Source organism: Cucurbita pepo, chromosome 4 (genome assembly GCF_057944985.1).
Source record: "Cucurbita pepo subsp. pepo isolate OVF chromosome 4, ASM5794498v1, whole genome shotgun sequence".
NCBI lineage: Eukaryota > Viridiplantae > Streptophyta > Magnoliopsida > Cucurbitales > Cucurbitaceae > Cucurbita > Cucurbita pepo.
Window position 1 is genome coordinate 8,615,588 of NC_141801.1, and position 19,933 is coordinate 8,635,520.

General features: G+C 35.7%; 2 protein-coding genes across 4 annotated transcripts; both read right to left on the reverse strand.

Moving 5' to 3' along the window:
• Positions 1–5,477, reverse strand: LOC111793187 (transcription factor UNE12). Its single transcript, XM_023674962.2, has 7 exons — positions 4,906–5,477; positions 4,362–4,469; positions 3,018–3,137; positions 1,166–1,231; positions 1,002–1,067; positions 767–844; positions 1–437 (listed from the first exon to the last, which is right to left on the reverse strand). Exons 1-7 carry the CDS (start codon positions 5,248–5,250, stop codon positions 210–212), a joined length of 1,011 nt encoding a protein of 336 aa, XP_023530730.2. The 5' UTR covers positions 5,251–5,477; the 3' UTR covers positions 1–209.
• Positions 5,478–11,325: 5,848 nt separating this feature from the next.
• Positions 11,326–19,509, reverse strand: LOC111792119 (Bacterial sec-independent translocation protein mttA/Hcf106). Of its 3 annotated transcripts, none has more exons than XM_087123553.1 (3): positions 19,103–19,509; positions 12,999–13,137; positions 11,326–11,822 (listed from the first exon to the last, which is right to left on the reverse strand). In XM_087123553.1, the coding sequence occupies exons 1-2, from the start codon at positions 19,439–19,441 to the stop codon at positions 13,003–13,005; spliced, it is 474 nt and encodes a 157-aa protein (XP_086979679.1). In that variant the 5' UTR covers positions 19,442–19,509; the 3' UTR covers positions 11,326–11,822; positions 12,999–13,002. The 3 variants fall into 3 exon arrangements, with proteins under 3 accessions (XP_086979679.1, XP_086979678.1, XP_023529222.1); XM_087123552.1 differs by having other exon boundaries at positions 11,326–11,901; XM_023673454.2 differs by lacking the exon at positions 11,326–11,822 and having other exon boundaries at positions 12,889–13,137.
• Positions 19,510–19,933: the final 424 nt, after the last annotated feature.

The window sequence follows — 19,933 nt, forward strand, 5'->3', positions numbered from 1 at the left end:
TAAAAACAAGAAACAAAAGTTGTAGATTTTCCATCACAAAATATTTTGGTCGTTTTCCACCACTTCACTTCACTTCAATAAGGAGTTACAAAAAAACACTAGATTATATATTATGCTGATGATATCCATAATCACGAAACAATAAACGAGATGGATTTAACCAACTTAGCACGGTTGGAGTCCGAGATGGGCACGTAAGGTCGGTCGGTCTAAGGAGTGTTCATTTCTGGCTTAACCATGATCGGCGGATCCGCTTGGTGTGTCCTGAAAATGGCTGAGGCTAATGAGATGGGCATGATGCATAGAGCTTTAGATTGTAGGAATTGCATGGCAGCTCCCACATCTTCTTCCATTAGTTTTGCTACTTGTTGCTCTGTGCCATCACTTGACCATTTCTCCCATGCTTGTTGATTCGCACCGCTCTCAATGCCTTCTCCCTATAAATACGTAAAATCCCGGTTGAGAATCATAAACAAAACGACGAGAAATGTCGAAAATATGCTGACATGATGACAAAATACGAGGTTTCGTGTTTGAACTCCTGTAATCTCATTTTAGTAGCAACGTTTTTCGGTTTGGGACTAATCCCTAAAAGATTAGAGAGCGATATAACCTATCAGTTTAAGCTTTTGAGTTAATGGTCGTTTAACACAATAAGAAAATAAAGGGTCATTTCTATAGTTCCTTAATCAATCTCGGGCTAATCTTTAAGCCCGGGAGAAGAGGGTCATTTCTATAAAGAACGTCGAAGCTCAAATTTTCGTACCTCGACTGATGATAGGGGCACATCGGCCACAAGTTGAGCCACCGCACCTGCCCCACCTAGTCTGCTCATGCTTAAAACCTATGAAAAGTATATCGAATAAAATCAGATACGAGGCATCTAGGAAACAAATCAACCAATATAAAAATCGGGGTCATGCTTGGTAGACTCGAGTGACTCGTAAACGACGAGGACATGAACTTTCATTTGTTCTGAAAAATAGTTTGAAAATGAGTACCTTAACTTGAAGCCTAAGAAACTTTACATAATCCACAATTTCATCGAGCATTGCCGCTCTATCAGTCTGCAAAACGAAACGAATTGGTTAATGTCGAGACTATGGATTTGTGTTCGAGAAATCGGAGTCGTTAATAAAATTCAGGTTTTTGAGTGGAACCAAACCTTATTGCAGCTAGGAACCAACTCCTGCAAGGCCTTCATTCTTTCTGCGATTCTTTCTCGACGCAACTGTAGTCATGACAGTCGAACCGAGCTAAGATTCATTGAGATATAGATAACACAAAAAGTGAAAAAAAAGAAAGCCCTTTAGAGTTCGTTTAGGAAACTTTCTTCGAAAATTCTTTACGAAGGCGTCTCCGCTACCCCCCTCTCGTCCCCTTGTCTTCTCTAGGAGGGCGAAGCACGAAATATTTATTGGGACATGTAAAAATTTTACGTTGATAATCTATCCCGCTCCTTCCTTCACTGATGCTAGTTATTCCCTAATGACTGGTTCGATGTCCTTAAACCTCTTGATTTAAGGACACCGACCTCAGCTCGATCGATTGGTTTCGATCGAATAAAGCTCTGTGACCGAGTAAGATTGCCATGTTATCGAATTGGAGGGCACATTGGGGCACCCTTTTGGTTGACCCCCTCCCTTGTGATCTCTAAAGTGGTCAAGAATGTCACTTCTTTTGGCTATCTAGCATCTATAACCTTTATAAGGGCTTCCCAAAGCTCTTAAAATGATGGGGTTTCCTCATATGAACTCCTAAATACCTAAATAAGCACAAGTGCTAAAAGCTCAATATGGACTTTCTCTCTCACCGCTAGATATTGTCTGCTTTTGTCCATTACGTATCGTCGTTAGTCTCACAGTTTTAAAACGCGTCTACTAGGGAGAGGTTTCCACACCCTTATAAGAAATGCTTTGTTCCCCTCTGCAATCGATGTGGGATCTCACAATCCACCCCTCTTGGGACCTAGTGTCCTCGCTAGTACACCGGACACAATCCACCCCCCTTGGACCTAGTGTCCTCGCTGGCACACCGTCCGGTGTCTAGCTTTGATAAAATTTGTAACAGCCTAAGCCCACCGCTAACAAATATTGTCCGCTTTTGCCCATTACGTATCACCGTCAGCCTCACGGTTATAAAACGCGTCTATTAGGGAGAGGTTTCCAAACCCTTATAAGGAATGCTTCGTTCCCCTCTCCAATCGATGTGGGATTTCACAATCCACCCCCTTGAGGGCTCTGATACCATTTGTAAGAACCCAATCCCACTGCTAACAGATATCTACTTTGGCCTGTTATGTATCACCGTCAGCCTCACGGTTTTAAAATGCGTCTGCTAGAGAGAGATTTCCACACCCTTATAAGGAATGCTTGATTCCCCTAATCTCACAATCCACCCCCTTGAGGGCCCAGCATCCTCGTTGACACACCGCCCAGTATCTGGCTCTGATACCATTTGTAGCAGCACAAACCCACCGCTAACATATATTGTCTACTTTGGCCCATTACATATCGTCTTCAACCTCACGGTTTTAAAACTCGTCTACTAGGGAGCGGTATCCACACCCTTATAAGGAATGTTTCGTTCCTCTCTCCAACCGATATGGGACTTCACAATCCACCCCCATGGGGGCCAGCGTCCACGCTGACACACTGCCCAGTGTCTGGCTCTAATACCGTTTCTAACAGCCTAACAGATACTGTTTACTTTGGCCCGTTACGTATCATCATCAGCCTCACAGTTTTAAAACGCGTCTACTAGGGAGAGGTTTCCACACCCTTATAAAGAATATTTCATTCTCCTCTCCAACCAACATGAGATCTCACAACAAACAAGTGACACACTAAGATAAAAAAACACCGCTCTGTCAACATGTATTGTTTCTCGTTTCTCGTTTCCCATTTCTCATTTCTATTGCGGAACACAACAAAGACATTTCCTAGTCAACTAGTAGTAAACAAGAGGACTTCCATACATATCTATCGACATTCTTAAAAATCGAAAGAAGAGATTACCCTTTCGGCAATACTATGAGGATCAGTCGCTTGCCCACGTCGTGCTCGAACTCTCGGACGGATTTGAGAAGGTTGCGGTACAGCAGCAACCATCCCGGGATTTGTCTGATTGTGAAAGGGCTGCACATGAATCCAAAGAAGATACATCATCATATGTCAAACTATTTGTATGCTTTCCTTTAGTCATATTTCCATGGAAGAATTGGAAAAAAGAATATAATGAATAAATTAGCCATTAAAATGGGAATTTCTCAATTGTCATTTTCTCTTTGTAAGCAATAAAAAAATAAAATTATTCATTTATTTATATATAAATAGGCATCTGGCTAAAGATGGCTACAAGGTTCCAAAAACCAACACATAATAATGGAGCACAAATTAAAATATTATGAATAAATAAATAAATAAATAAATAAAAATGAAGGAAATTACATTATTGTCCTACTGACCACATTCATATTTTTAGAACAAAGAATAAATTTTTTGTGGGTAACAGACATTTTATTTATATTATTTTAATTAAAAAATTAACATAAGTTAAAAAGAATTAAAAAAAAAAATTAAAAGAAAAAAGCACTAGCATATAAAAAATTAATTTAAAAGAATAAAACATGGGTTCTTGGTTTCCGCCAATAAAACACAACCACGTGGATGGACTCTGACATCTTTGGAAAAAAATAAAAGGAGCGTGTTTCAGACGCTCCTTGAGTAATGACGTAAGCGAATGATCATGCTTAGGCTTCCAGAATCCAACGGCAAAGATTACTTACACGTACGAAGAATTTACACACGTGGGAGAGATGGTTTGTTTGTCTTTTACCGTCAATCAATAATTGATACAAGACAAACACCAATGAGAATCAGACACGTGTAATACACACTCCCCAAAGTAAAAAATTGAAGATTAAGGTCTGTTTGGAAACGAAGATAACACAAGAACTGTTTGGGTTCAAGAATAATAATAATAATAATAATAATAAAGGAATTTTTTTTTTAAAAAAAAAAAATTAATTCAGAAAACGCGTTTTTTTGTACTTGGTTTGAAATTTAGTATCGAGCATCACATGTGATATTTTTTAAAAAATTAAAAAAATTAAAAAAATAAATAAATAACCCTTTTATTAACAAAATTGTCTTGTGTGCTTTATTTATTTATTTTGATTTAATGTCACTATGATTAAATGTGCTAAAAAAGCATAGGTTATAACGAGGATTAATTTATGAACGCTTTTAATTAATAATTATGATAAACCCAAATGCATATTAGAATAAATAACATTATTATTTTTAGAAAAAGAGAAAAAAAAAAAAAGGAGGGATATAGGGAGAAAAATGTAAATTCACCTGGTGAAGATGTAACGGTGGCGGAGGTGGCCGGAGTTGTTGAGTCTGCTGCAAATGTCCAAAGGAAGGAAACAAGGCGTTCATGTGCTGAACCGAAGAATCTCTCTCCTGAAAAACAAGAGTGAAATGACGAAAACACCCTTAAGAATCATAATAATTAAAAAAAAAAAAAAAAATTATGAGAATGGGAATAAAATTTCTGTAGCTGAAGTAGACTGCTCCTAACTCTGGAGAAGAAGAACAAACAATTTTCAATTTAATCAATTTTTTTTTTTTTTAAACTAAAACAAAAGTTAATTCTAAAATCAGAGATTTGACAAGAAAACTAAAAAAAAATAAAAAATAAACACAAAAAACAAACAAAAAATGAGTAAAAAGAAGATCAAAGTTACCCAAAATGGGAAAATTGAACGTGTTCTAATCTGGGTTGAAATCATTGAGATGATCCAAAGAGAGCATAGAAAAACCCCCAAAATCCCCTCCCTCCCCACTGAAGAACATGAAGAACAAATGAAGAAATTAAGAGAGGGAAAGAGAGATTTACAGTGATTCCAGAAGAAGCAGTGGAAGAAGATGAAGCATTATTAGTGGTATTATTGTTATTATTATTGTTATTAAGTTCATCTCTAAACCTCTCTTGTCTCAAAAACCCTTGTTCTAAATTCAGCCCCAACGGCATACCCATCCCTCCTCCTCCACCGCCTCCTTGCAGCCCAGCTATCCCTCTCAACCCATCGCCGCCGCCGCCGCCGCCGCCGCCAGACCCAAGTTGCAAGCCCATCGGAATAGAGACAACATCGCCGGTTGCTCCGGCGGCGTAACCCGGCTGCACTGCGAGAATCTGCTCGAAGAAGTCATCTCCCAACCCCTCAGAGGGGATTCCGGCCATAAATGAGTATCCCCAAAATGGGAACAGAGAACAGAGGAGTGAATGGAGGGGAGGCGGTGGTGGCGGTGGTGGTGGCGGTGGAAGCCCAGAAGAAGGGGGAGGGTGTCGGAGAAATGGGTGGCAGATCCGGAAGGCGATAAGGCGGAAGGGAAGCGATTTTGAGGGTAATGAAATGAAATTAAGGCCTCTTTTTGGTTCTCTCTCTTTGTTTCTCTCAGCTTTTTTGTTTACCCACTTTATTATACAAAAGCACAGTATAAAGGCACTTACATTTTTTTTTTTATTTTTTTTTTATTTATTATTTTTTTATTTTTTTATTTTTTTTTATTTTTTTATTTTTTTATTTTTTTTATTTTTTAAATCTCTTCCTAAAAATCTTCATTACTTTGTGATTTTTATTATTAATTATTATTATTATTATTATTCCTAATCCTACTGCCTGTTCCAATTTTCCTATTATTTTAATTATATTTGTTTCTTCTCTCTTTGGATTATTATTATAGTTATTCGTAAATCAAAATAATGGTTTAATTTTTACTAATTTGAATTAGGTTAGATTTATTTTTACGGGTTGGATTGATTTGGTTTGATGGGTTTTGGTGCATTTCATGTAACCGATTGTATGGTCCGGGAATATGGGTATCCGATCCTTATGGATTAATCGGAAGGGTACAAGCTGTAAATCCTGCGTGGGGTGTTGAAGGGTTTGATCCTTTTGTTCCGGGCGGAATAGCCTCTCATCATATTGCAGCAAGTACATTGGGCATATTAGCAGGCCTATTCCATCTTAGTGTTTGTCCGCCCCAAGATCAACTAAAAAATAGGGTTACAATCCAACCCAACTCTATTGGTAAAAAGGTTATATGAGACCAGGGGAACTAAGCATTCTTTGTAATGATGTGGAAACTTCTTTCTAACATACGCATTTTAAAAACCTTGAGGGAAAGCTTAGAAGAGAAAGTATAAAGAAATAATATCTGCTAGTGGTGGACTTGAGCTATTACAAATGGTATTAGTGTCAGACATTGAGCGATGTACCAGCGAGGACGCTGAGTCTCAAACGAGAAAGGAACGAGTGCCAGTAAATGTTTGTAACTGAGGTTAGTAAAGCACTGTGACTTGTAAATATTTGATATTTAAATTTTATGAAATTTTTGTTATTGATGTAACATGTATTGTGAATAAGTAGATTTTTTTTAGATAATTAAAAAAGAAAATAACGGTCCGACAATTCAACCCGACCTAAAAGAATTGGGCTCGACTAGGTTGCAAACTCAGATCACTTTAGATATTATATTTGAGCTACTAAACTTCTCAATATTTAGTCTCTTACTATGCAACAAAAGTTATTTATTCGTAATTTATTTTTAATTAAGATATAAAAGACAAAACTAGGGTTTGAAAAAATTAATGACCCAATTTAACAATCTAACTCGCATTAAATTATTAATTTATTTACTACTGATTTGCTGGTTTGTTACTGTAGATCAGAGAATCTATGATTTCCTCGTTTGTTATCATGGATCAAGGCTTACCATATAATTTTCATTATACACATCTATAAATACAAGGTGCTAACTCATATATGTCACAGTGACATTCAACCTAATATGGTATCAGAGTCATGCCCTAAACTTAGACATGTCAGACAAATCCTCAAATGTCGAATAAAGTATTGTGAGCCTCGAATGCATAGTCAAAAAGTGACTAAAGCATTGAACAAAGGGTGTACTTTGTTCGAAGACTCCAAAAAGAAAAAAAAAATGGAGTCGAGCCTCGATTAAGGGGAGGCATACTTTGTTCGAAGAGAGGTGTTCGAAGAAAGTCCCACATCAGCTAATTTAGGGAATGATCAAAGTTTGTAATCAAGGAATATTATCTCCATTGGTACGAGGCCTTTTGGGTAAGCCCAAAGCAAAGCCAAGAGCGCTTATGCTAAAAGTGGATAATATCATATCATTGTGGAGATCCGTGTATGCAATTAAATCATATGTGACGGCGGTGTTTGTATACTTGCACTCGTTGCCTATCAGATGTAAGTAACTCAGCTGCATGTAATTTCATTATCATATATCAACACAGGTTCGTAAGAAGAAAATAATATTTAGATTAAGAAAATTACATGAAGTTGCAAGCCTTACATTCTTATAGTTGAGCTTGGAACATCCAATTAGCGAGTCATTATGGTTTTTCCTTGACCCACCGCTAGGAGATATTGTCCAATTTGACTCTTTAAATATCGTCATCAGCATCATGGTTCTTAAATTTCCACACCTTTATATGGAATAAGATCGATATGGGATCTCACAAACACCTCCCTTGGGGCCCAACGTTCTCGCTGGCACACCGTCTAGTGTCTAGTTCTAATATCATTTGTAACAACCTAAGTCCACCGCTAGCAAATATTGTCAGTTTTGGCACATTACATATCACCATCAACCTCACGGTTTTAAAACGTGTCTGTTAGGGAGAGGTTTACACACCCTTATAAGAAATGTTTCATTCCCCTCTCCAACCGACGTAGAATCTCACACATTAAAACTAATATGATGATATGTTACATGTGTATACATAGCGTCTTCAATCTTAGTCTCTATAAAACCGAACAAGTCTTATTCAACCCTCAACTCGTTTTTTCTCGTTCCGAGTCAAAGTCCTAATCATGAAACTTTCCACAATGAAGAGGATAATATGCCATTAAAGGCACTTGAAGTTGAGGGTAGACCTTAGGACACTTGCAAATTGAATCTCTAATAATTTCTAAAAGTCTTTGGAGGTGACAACAAGAATCTAGACCAAATAATAGGAGAGCTATGCCCTCAAAAAGCATAGGGAATCAAACAAATTTTTTTAAATTGGCTCGTTAATTATTCCGATCTAAAGATTTGACGTGTTCGTAGGCTGAGTTAGATTGGACTGTGACATTTTCTTCGATTGATCCAATTGTTCGCGTGGTAAATTTTTTAAACTTAAATAACGAACTCAACTCAACGATAAAAATTTTGGGTTAGGTAGTTTGAGTTGTTCCGATCATTTATTCAAATTTTTATCGTTAATAAAAATAAAATATTAGTCTATAAAATATCTATTTATTTATTTTTAAATATTTAATTAAGATCTGTAACTCAATTTAAACATAGTACTGTGCTTTGAAGATTTGATTGGCATAGAAATCGAGTAGCTTGTTGTTACAGTGGTTTCGAGAAAGAGATCTATATGAAACAACCACAAAGTAAGAAATTGGATGGAGGGTAAGAGTGGGTTGGCCCTTTGGTCAAGAGGCAGGATAGCGGTGACCGAAGCGGGATAGCAGCCCACCTGCCCCTTGTCTTCGCTTCTTTACATGAGAGTCAATGAAATTCGGAACCTATCCGAGTTTACTGTTTCGTCAGTTGGGTTAGATCGGGTCAGACATTTTTCAGATTCAATCTAACTATTCGGGTTTAAATTTTTTCAACTCAAACAACTTTTATTAAGTAATGAACTCAACCCAACCCAGTTGAAGATTTTTTAAGACAGTAGTTCCACATTGGCCCGAGAAAATCAGGTGTTTACAAATAAGAACACTATGTTCATTTGTACGAGGCTTTTGTGGAACTCTCGATTTTAATATATATTTTAAAAATTACTGTCTAAAAGGTGAAAATTAAAATAATTTTTCATTAAATATTTTAAAAGTTGATAAATGAAAAGGAAAAAATCTAAAATTTAATATAAATTTTAATTATATATATATAAAAAAGAAGAAATAATTCTGATAGTGGAAGCAATAAAAGTAATAAATAAATAATTCAAAATAATATATGTTTTGTCTTTACATGGAAAGCTTCATCTCCACTTTGGTGAATAATGGTCCAAAATAATAATATTAAATCACCAACTTTTTATTTGATTAGGATTTTCAATAATAATAATAATAATAATAATAATAATAATAATAATAATACTTTTTACAAAAAATTAAATAAAATTAAATTGTAGAAAGGTAGAAGGAATACTTTTAATTCATCATCAATATCCTTTCATTCTTGTTGGATATTGGAAATATAAGAAATTAAATAAATTTCAATAAAGCTGTCACAGTCCCACTTTCATAGCCATTCATTTTCCACCAATAAGTGAGTTAAGCCTGTTCATTCTTGTGTCGCCTACGGCCAAGCGACGTATACTCGAGCCTCTGGTCCCGGTTCAAGAAGAAAGTTTTAGAAAACGGGAGCAGATTTAAGAAATTGAAATTGGTGTTATATTGGAACGTAAGCAAAAGGTAGCAATAACGGCATATTACATATAATAATTATCGGCAGGGAGAAAGCTCATTAATTTTGTTTTCTTCTTATTTTAAATATCAAATCTTTTAATCCAATTCTAATCAAGTTGAAAAGCTCTTTATTATTATTATTATTATTTTAACAAAGGGCCAATTTCAAAATAAAATATTTAAGAATGTTAACGGTGGATAAAACTCAATTGGATTGAGTTGGTTTAAGGAAACCAATCTAAAAATTCGAGTCGGTTGGATTGATAACGTGAATGGCTCGATACCAATCCAATCGAATCACGTACTTTTAGATTGTTGAATTGTTTTAAGAATTTTTTTTTTTTGTACCGATCCAAAATTTTGAGTTTGTTGAATTAATAACCTTTTTTTTTTAATGGTTGAGTTGTTTCATTTTTTTAATTATTTAAAAAAATCTACTTATTCAGTAATATGTTACGTCAGTAACTAAAATTTCATAAAATTTAAATATTTAACATTCACAAATTTCAATGTATTATTAACATTTGTTACCCGTGTCAAATATTTTTTATTTTCATAACAATCTTACAAGTACGACATGGTTAGTTTAGGTTGTGAACTCTATTTTGTTGGTTTGTCGGGTCTTTCTAACTTACGAACCAAATAGAATTTTTTAGTTTTAAAAAAAATCAATCTAACTGTAGTCCAAATTGTTCAGATTAATAGGTTATATGAACATCGGGAGCACATTTACGTTTTTTTTTTGTTTTTTTTTTTATATTATTGTTGAGAAATGTCATTATGAAATTTAACCGTACCATCTTCAATTTCAATAAATTTTTAAAATTCTAATAATACCCTTGTTCTCCTTCGATTAAAAATTGAGATTTTAAATCATATTATTTTATAAACATTTTATAATTTTGGTGAAAGTGTCAATTTCGATTAAGATAAATAAAATAAGTTATATCCTATTTTTCAAATTTAAATAAAAACTTTTTTCATCCATTTTAAAATCTTGATTTAAAATTTATTTTCCAAGCTAAAAGCTATTTAGAACACTTTCATATAATTTATATTTTAAAATTAAAATTATAGGATAAAAGTTATCAACAAAATTATTAAAATTATAGAATAAAAATAAAAATATTTTTGTTGATAATTATCTATATTTTACTTAATAATTAGTAATAATAATGAAAATTTTAAGATAAAAGAAACAAAGAAATGAAAATTTTAAGATAAAAGAAACAAAGAAAGTCTCGTAAATTAAGAAATTAAAAAAATATCTCGAGAAAAGAGAGGTAGGGGTAAGACGAGGGGAAGAAGAGAGGGAAGAGAAAAATTGTGAGCTCATAACGAGAAGTTTGAGTTTGAGTTATAAGTTGTGAGACATACTTTTCGAATCGAGCGACGTTATGATTTAGACTCATTCATGGCCTATTTTAAAGAGAACTCAAGCCTCATTTTACTTTTTCGTCTGCCTTTGATGCTTCATGATGTCATCATGAGCCCGGTAAATGCAACAACCTTTGTTGCTCGCTCGAACATGCTTACCAAGAACCAACTCATAAACCGTCTCTTATGATCAGGACATCTCGAACATCCATCCATCCATCCAAGTAATATCGAGGCATAAACCTTCTCATGTCCCGAGTCATTTTTGCATACCATGCTCAGTTAAAAAATCCACTCCACCCAACTTCACACTCAAAACACCTCTTAAAAGAAGTTTGCATACGTCTTTACCTTATTTCAACGCTATTTCTCGACTTTGCATAATTTAACGAACATGACGAGTGATTTGACAATTTGATCCACCTATTAAAAACGAGTACTAATCAATAAAACATTGACTATTTGGTATTCCATATCTTCCCTCCAAGAAAAAACTTCCCTGAGGGGTCCATATGAGGAATAATCTTGACAAATTTTACAAAAGATCCATCAAATCATGTTGCAAATTATTCAATACTGTAACTATCTAAAGAATCTCTCACTACAAACACAAATATAAACAAATCTCGTGAATGAACAGCATTCAATCCTTCTCAAATCCTCTACATCTTTTTCATAAATATCGAAAATACAAACGAAAACCATCATAGATTGACTCAACAGTCAAAACGAGTCAAAACGAGCAAGACGTAAATCAAAATGCGCATCAAAATCATAAGATCATGACGGCCACTGACTTGATAAGAACATAGTTTTAGATATCTGATGACGAACGCAAGAGGGTTGAATTAGAGTCTCAATCAGCAGATTACAGGCACTTAATGAAAGTTCAGTTGAATCTAACAGCACAACATTTCCCAACTCATCCATTTTGGGTCTTGAAGAACATGAAAGAAGAAGTGTACAATAATATTTATGCCTGGCTACATATAGGATGGTTCAAACTAGTGGGCCACCTAAGAAGACCACAACCAACAAACTTTAAGCCAAATTCTCTGCCCACCCAAAAGCAATTTTAAACGAAGAAAAGTGCATGCTTAAAATGTAAGGCATAAAATAAGGATATGTCACACTCATGAATCAATGGACCTATTATCATATAAAGCACATAAAATAAGGCATCAGTTCAAGACAAAGCAAGTTTGCCTTACAGCTTTCAACTTTGAATTGAAATTGGTCCTTTTCAAAAATCAAACAAAGTCAGGACTTCAAATCAATAAGCAAATTATCGCCCTCATCCAGAAAAGAATAGCTGCAGAACTTTATATAGATTCAAAATGTTATAGCATAATTCCAGACTTTGCATAGAAATCTAAAAACTATTTACCAGAGAGCAAAAGTCATGAATTCAAAGGCATATAAATACTCTGTTCAGTCATGATATCATAATTCCAGACTTTGCATAGAAATCTAAAAACTATTTACCAGAGAGCAAAAGTCATGAATTCAAAGGCATATAAATACTCTGTTCAGTCATGATATCATAATTCCAGACTTTGCATAGAAATCTAAAAACTATTTACCAGAGAGCAAAAGTCATGAATTCAAAAGGCATATAACTACTTCAGTGTCCCAAATATCATGAGCAATGAGTATCCCAAATGAAATCTATCTGCCCCGTAGCGATTAACGAAAGTAATGAAGGGTAGAAAGGATTTTAGTGTGGCGGGTGTATAGGCAAGGGGAAGCGTGGGAGCGGGAGGGAAACAGATATCGGGTCATGGCCAAAAGTATTTTTACTACCAATAAAAGAATCATCATGTAGGAGAGTGATATAAAAGTTGATGGTAAGCAGATGATGTAGGGAGGGATACAGATACAGTTGTTAGTAAGGCAAAAAGCTGCCCTCTTGGATCGGCCTTGCTGGTTGTTCTTGAGCTTGTAGCTCATAATTCCTTTTGATTTAATTAGAGTGGAATATGATAGCTATTAGAGACCAGCACTGGAAAACTAATTTTCTTCATTAAGTGATCTTCAGATTCCAAAGACACATTCACATACATAAAGTACAATGATAGGAACAAGTGGACATGAAACTGATGGTACTACCTACCGCTTCATACACTCTCCTTTTGGTTTGATACCTTCAAATCTTGCTTCTCCTCATCATCTACTGATGTAGGCTTTTCAACTGCGGTCTCTCCGATTGACTCGGGCTCTTTCTTCAGCTCGGACTCGAACTCCTTAGCTGCCTGCAATGATATTAGAAACATAAGTCCTACTAGGAAACTCAAAAGCAGATAACTTTGTTTAGCTGATTCTTTAACCATTGAGCAATTGAAGTTTTCCTCGAGCTTGAAAATCAATAAGAAAGATTGAAAACATGTTTCATAAACGAACTTGAAGCTACTTTATCCTTGATTCACTTGAACTATTAGAAGTAACCAATTAGGTTTACGACGAAACCTAGAAATCAATCATTGATCCAATTTGAGTACCTCCACATAATAGACCTCAAAGAGAAAGCTGAAGAGTTAACGGCAGCTAGTGATTGACTTCAGTAGTTCCTCATATAAAATTATTTACTCTAGAGATATAGTAATATGGAGAAGACTAAATTGTTTCAAGCACCGACAAAACTACAAACGTCCCTTGTTTCAAAGAGAGGAGGACGGGTTATTCACATTTCATTTTATGGTCAGAGGTAAATTGAAAACTAAGCAATGGTAACTCTATGGATTCTCGAGGGAAAAAGTAGAGATGTCTCCTACGTTACCCATATTATGTTCTAACTCACTAACAAATGCTTAAAAGCGTATTTGGAAATGGTTTTAAAAAAGTACAATTAGCAAAAGTATAGTAAAACTGGTTATGCATTCTTAAAAGTACTTTGGAAGGACTTCCCAATCAAGCACATAGACCATAACGCTCTACAACAAAGTATTTCAAGGCACTTTCCAATTTTTCAAAAAGCATTTTATATTACTCTCCTACATGATTTTTTTTAAACATTTCGAGTCAAAAGTTCTTTTGTCCATGTCAAAAGTGCATTTGACACTTCCAAATATAGCCAAGGTTAATGAAATTAGCAAGAACCTAACTAGTGAACCCTGTGGGAACTCATAACAACAGCAAACTTAAAATGTTGGTTCATATGGTACGTAGCACACAAACTACAAGGCCTGAATATTCAATTTGTCCAAGATATGAAGTTCCCTTTCATAACTCTAAAATAATAAAGGTATTACGTAAACTTCATCTTCGTAATCATAAAATATCGATAACATATAGACTACTAAGTTTAGAAAGAAATGAAAATTCCTTGGGAAATATAAAACTTCAGAGAAATTGATAATTTTACAAAGAAAGAAAGAAAGCTAGACTTCAATTCGGATAATACTAGAAAACCAAACAAAAACTGCATTATCATAATTGGCATGATTCTAGTTTGTTTTGTCTCTGAGATGGGGGCTCCAATGTACTTTGGGTAAATGATGCCATGATTCCGGCTATTCGTTACTTAGGGATACACAATTTGATAAGAAAGAATGTTATGCTCAAACGTAAATGGCTCCGAAGGTTGGCCTAAGAGCAATAGGGGTCTAATCCAAAATTTGAAAAAATAAGACAACAACGAAACTGAATTAACAAACTCAATTGGTTAGTGTAAACTAAATGTGTGATTGACACAACTTCCGAATCTTCGGTTTCTCAAGCATCGATTTTGGCGAAAAATAACTTGAAATGACCAACTTCCATCCTATAGAGCAGCATTTTTTGGCATTTGAGTTGGGGTTAATTGGTGGGCTAAGAAGCACAGACACAGATACACGACATTGGATACTATACGACATGGAAATATCATTACATCGGTTTTCAAAAAAGTAGGACACGACACGTTAATTTTTCCCCCCTTAAATATGCATATATTTCGACAAATTATGAATATTTGATACCTTTATTGTAAATTTCTACCTTTAAACATAAAAAGAACATCCAATACAATTCATTAAATAGATAAATAAGATAACAGTTAACAAACAACATCAGAAATATCCAATAGTCTTAACAAAACCTCATGAAGTGGTTAGAATGGATTTTGAAAGTTTCTTGGTGGTAAGTCAGCTGTTTGTGCATATTTCTTGGAAGGATATCAAAACTTCAGCAGAAGCATACTTTAAAATTTAAGTGCAGATCAATTCCTTAATAACTGATAAAGCATTGATTTATGTGTGTTGGGAAAATGGCAATTGGTTGGTGATTTACATCTGAAGATTGAGAACTGGTTTGATACAAGCATAGTCATCAAAAGTTAATTGAAGGATATGGGGGATCGATTTTGATTAAAAACTAACTGTTTAAGTACCGAAAAAAGCACTTTTGAGGCCTTTGGTTATTACTTCGATGGTTGAATTAGTAACTGCTAAGATACTCTTAACTTCATTGATGGTTCGACGGCTCACATTCAAGCTAAGAGGAACCTTTGTGGTTTTCTTCCTGCAACTATTGAGATTAAAGACAACAAACGTCGCAATGTTTCCTTTAAGCTTGGAGATATAGCTTCCTTGGATCCTCTGGGAGTTATGGTGACTTATGCTTGAAAATTTATCAAATTCAGTGATTTATCTCTTCTTCACCAAGTAATGGAAGATGAAGGAGTGTTGGAGGATGAAGTTCAACCAAATACAGTAGTTGATGGTTCAAATTCGAAGTTAAATTCGATGGTTTTGGCCCATAATCTATTACTTGATGCTCAGCTTTGGCAGAATGAAATTCCTCAATTTGTGCCTATTCATTTCTTGTCTTAGACGAGAAACCTTCCCCATTTAATAATACCATTGGAACCTTCCTCAATTGTAACTCTTATAGTCTTATTATCTTTTCATAACATAATGTTAACAATCCTACTCCATTTTGATTTCTGGAGAACATATGCAGGTTTATGTTCTTTATTAAAACTTTGATCCCAACCTTTTTCCCCTATCATTTAACCTCCTAACGACAAATTTCATAAAGAATCACAGCCCTTGCATACCATCTTATTTACTATAGGAAATCAAATTCAACACATCTCAACACCCATATTTCCGCTTCTTCATTTTCCTCCTTTTCTCCTCCTTTCTTGAAGAACTGGTGTCAGTTGAAAATGATATTTCTCAAATATTGGCTAATCCCTACTCCCTCCCACAACAACACTGTTACGGGCTCAAGTTTTGGATCGAGTTATGGATTTCTCGTAAGTTGAGGTAGACGGTGTTTGTGTGGAGGAAGAAGTAGAATTCTTCTTTCGACCTACTTGAATAATTGTAAGGCTCAAATAGAGAGAACCTTAAACCTCTGAGTTAAAGTACTCAAGACTAAATTGGAAATTTTTAGGTACCATCTTCATTGATGTATATGACTATTTGTACAAGTTGTATAATAATCATTGCTACATCAATGGAACCATGACTCAATCATGGAGGATCATCCTCCTAGAACAAAGGAAATAACTAAAAATAGAAATGAAAGAGGAGTCCTTACAACCATTGTTATATCAATAGAGCCATGACTCAATCAGGAAGGATCATCCTCCTAAAACAAGGAAATAACTAAAAATAAAAATGAAGGTGGAGGACTCCTTATAATACGGAAACTGAAAAAAAGAAAACTGCATAAAGAAAAATTCAACTAATGAGTTCCATACGTGACTGCTTCTTTTGCCATGAGTGTAACGTGTGTACACTTGTAGTGGCATTATATCAAACACCCTTCCTGACTTTCAGGAGCAACTACCCCAGAAGATGGGAGAAAAGATAGGGTGAATGTTTTGCATTGTTTCTCCTTTTCATAGCACAGCATGAGAAATAGAATATGCCACATTATTCTCCAATGGTATGAGACCTCCTCCATCCACCTATTAATGAATAAACCTCCATAACAAGGTAACACTTTTTTCTCAACTACAAAGTAACATCTTTGCTGGCTAATAATTTTTTTCATTCCAATCTTTGAAGTTCATAGCAAAGTCACCATCCAACGTAGACGCACAAATCTTTTGCCAATTCTGCAGCAAGACATCTCAATATCTCCCCATTTCTACATGGACAGGATCCAACATGAAATCCTCCTTAATCGTCTTCTTCAATGTATCAAGAATATCATACCAACAATCATTAGTCCAAATGGAAATGTTTATTGTAAATACTTCGGATCAAGGCACTTCTCCTCTGTTTTTGTAAATTTCATTCATGAATGAAATTGCTTCTTTAAGAAAACAGAACCAAGTAAAAATAATGTTTCCCCGGTTTATCTGGTTGAATCTATGATTCCCAACCCTTAAAGATTCCGTTTGTTTACTATCTCGTTGAATCTTTATTTCCCACTCCTTTGTTTTATAGATTCTAATTGTCATACTTCACCCTTTACCATACTACACCAACCAGTGTCCAACCACGCCTCCACATACCGCTTTGATAATATAATTCCAAAACACATTTACTTTCCGCTTAAAAGGATGGGGTTGGCAAAGGTTCCGTGTGATAGACACTAAAAGACCCTCCACCAGCTTGAACACTTCAGCACAAGAACATCAAGGCTTCTGACTAAAGGAACAGAACAGATGGGTATGGTCTTCCAACTTTTTTGCACAAAATACACAAACTATGTGAGAAGCACACAGGGTAGGTTGTAAGACAGCTTACGATCATGCCATTGAGATTTCCAAGAACTTTTCTTCTTTTCTTATTCAACATGCTAAAGGTCCTCTCAAGAAAGAGGGTGGAGTTCCCACCTATTTAAGTCCATTTTTATCACGATAGCTGAGCCAGAACAACAGGTTCATAGACAGTTACAGAAGTATTATTTGATTCATTTTAAATGTTCGGAATGACTTTGTTGTGCCGTAATGCCACAACTTTCAATTCTATGATACCACTTGTTGTACCCAAACGCCACGACCAAAATGTTTTGATACCCATTTGTTGTAGCGTAAGCGAAAGCAAGATCGGTCGCACTCACACTCACAAACAGAAAATTAAACAACGAGACACAAAGATTTACGTGGATTGGAGAGAATAAATTCTCCTACATCCACGGGTGGTAGTCAATCACACTATAACCAAAGTGTTTACAAGTGTATCTCTCACACTTTCACACTACAACAAAGTCTCTCAACAAAATTCCTCCCAATTGCCTCTAGGCAAATACAAAATGACAATGTGTAACAGCCCAAATCCACCGCTAGCAGATATTGTCCTCTTTGAGCTCTCCGGGATTCCCCTCAAGGCTTTAAAACGTGTTTGTTAGGGGAAGGTTTCCACACCCTTATAAAGGGTATTTTGTTCTCCTCTCCAACCAATGTGGGACATCACAATCCACCTCCCTTCGGGGCCCAGCGTCCTCACTGGCACTCGTTTCTTTCTTCAATCGATGTGGGACCGCCATCAAATCCACCCCCTTTGGGACCAGCGTCCTTACTGGCACACCACCTCGTGTCTACCCCCTTTGGGGAACAGCCTACTAGCTAGCACATAGTCCGGTGCCTGGCTCTGATACCATTTGTAATAGCCCAGATCCACCGCTAGCAGATATTGTCCTCTTTGAGCTCTCCCTTTCGGGTTTCCCCTCAAGGCTTTAAAACGCATCTGCTAGGGGAAGGTTTCCACACCCTTATAAAGGGTGTTTTGTTCTCCTCTTCAACCAATGTGGGACATCAAACAATGACTCCACACCTCAAAGCAATGCTAGACAAGCCTTTATATAGGCATATCAATACTAATTCTCATACATGAACCAAATAAATGAGAATATGAGCTAAAAGGGTTATGAACTAAAGGAGTGGTATGACAATACATCTTCATGAAAACTTACAACAGATTTTGATAGGACTGGTTTTAAGTGAAGCATTTCTATTTACATCCAGAAAAAGGCACGAAACCAAGGCTTCATCTAATTCCAAACTATTGTTGTTCAAGTCCCATGAAAAAAGTAGATAAGCTTTCTAGTTAGCTAAAACGTACTTTGCATCAATTCAATCTCATTTCAAATTCAGTAAAAATCTTCCCTAATCCGACTATACGAAACAACAATCATCAAATAATCAATTTCCAAACATCTACACCACATACTATCCAAATCCAGTGGAAAAAAACTCTTCCCGATATCAAATCCCTAACAATCAAACAATTTCCGAGCAACCAAACTGACACAATTGATTAAAACCACACATAAACATACCTGTTGGAAGCTCTTGACCGTTTTTCCAATACTCTTCCCGACTTCAGGCAACTTCTTGGGGCCAAAAACCAGAGCGGCAACGCCGGCAATTACAACAAGCTCAGGCACTCCAAGTCCAAACAGAGCGTTACAAGTGAGACCCTTATGAGCTCTATCCATCGTCTTTCTGGACCTGGTGGTTCGCAATAGCAAAGAATGGCTATGGTCGCCTTTGTTGAAGGAATTGGCAGTGGCATTGTTGGCGAAGAAGGAGGATTTGGAGGAGGAAAACGGAGGGGAAAACGATGGAAGCCTGGGAATGGAAGATGTGAAGGATAAAGTTGCAGATGAGATTACCATGGCGGGCGTCGTTGAGGGGAAAATCTTGATTCTGGGAATTGGAAAGTTTATCGGTTTGATGATTACGATTGTGATTTTAGTTCATTTATTTCGATTTTTTTTTTCTTTTTCTTGCAATTTTCACACGTGGATTGAACTCTAACTAAAACTCTATATTGTCTGTACTTTTACTATCGAAAAAGTTTCCACACTCTTACAAAGTGTCTTTTATTCTCTTCCCCAACTAACGTAGGGCATCACAATAATAGAGTCTCGTAGATTTCTTAATTGTTGTCATATGTACTCTCCTCGCTCTAATTAGTCAAATTCAATACCAAATTCTCACTCTTTGACTTTAAGTGGTTCGATGACAACACGCTAGTTCGAACTAGAAATGTTCATGAGTTGGGTCGAGTTGAAATATTTTTTAAACCGAACCCAATTGTTCGATTCGTAAAATTTTCAACCTAAACCATCTTTATTAAATAACGAACTCAATCCAATTCAAACAAT

Coding starts and splice junctions, on each gene's coding strand:
- LOC111793187 (XM_023674962.2), bottom strand. CDS start 5,250: ATGGCCGGAATCCCCTCTGAGGGGTTGGGAGATGACTTCTTCGAGCAG. Junction 3,138..4,361: donor CACCGTTACATCTTCACCAG/GTGAATTTACAT, acceptor ATTCATGTGCAG/CCCTTTCACAATCAGACAAA. Junction 1,232..3,017: donor CTCATAGTATTGCCGAAAGG/GTAATCTCTTCT, acceptor TCATGACTACAG/TTGCGTCGAGAAAGAATCGC.
- LOC111792119 (XM_087123553.1), bottom strand. CDS start 19,441: ATGGTAATCTCATCTGCAACTTTATCCTTCACATCTTCCATTCCCAGG. Junction 13,138..19,102: donor CGGTCAAGAGCTTCCAACAG/GTATGTTTATGT, acceptor ATATCATTGCAG/GCAGCTAAGGAGTTCGAGTC.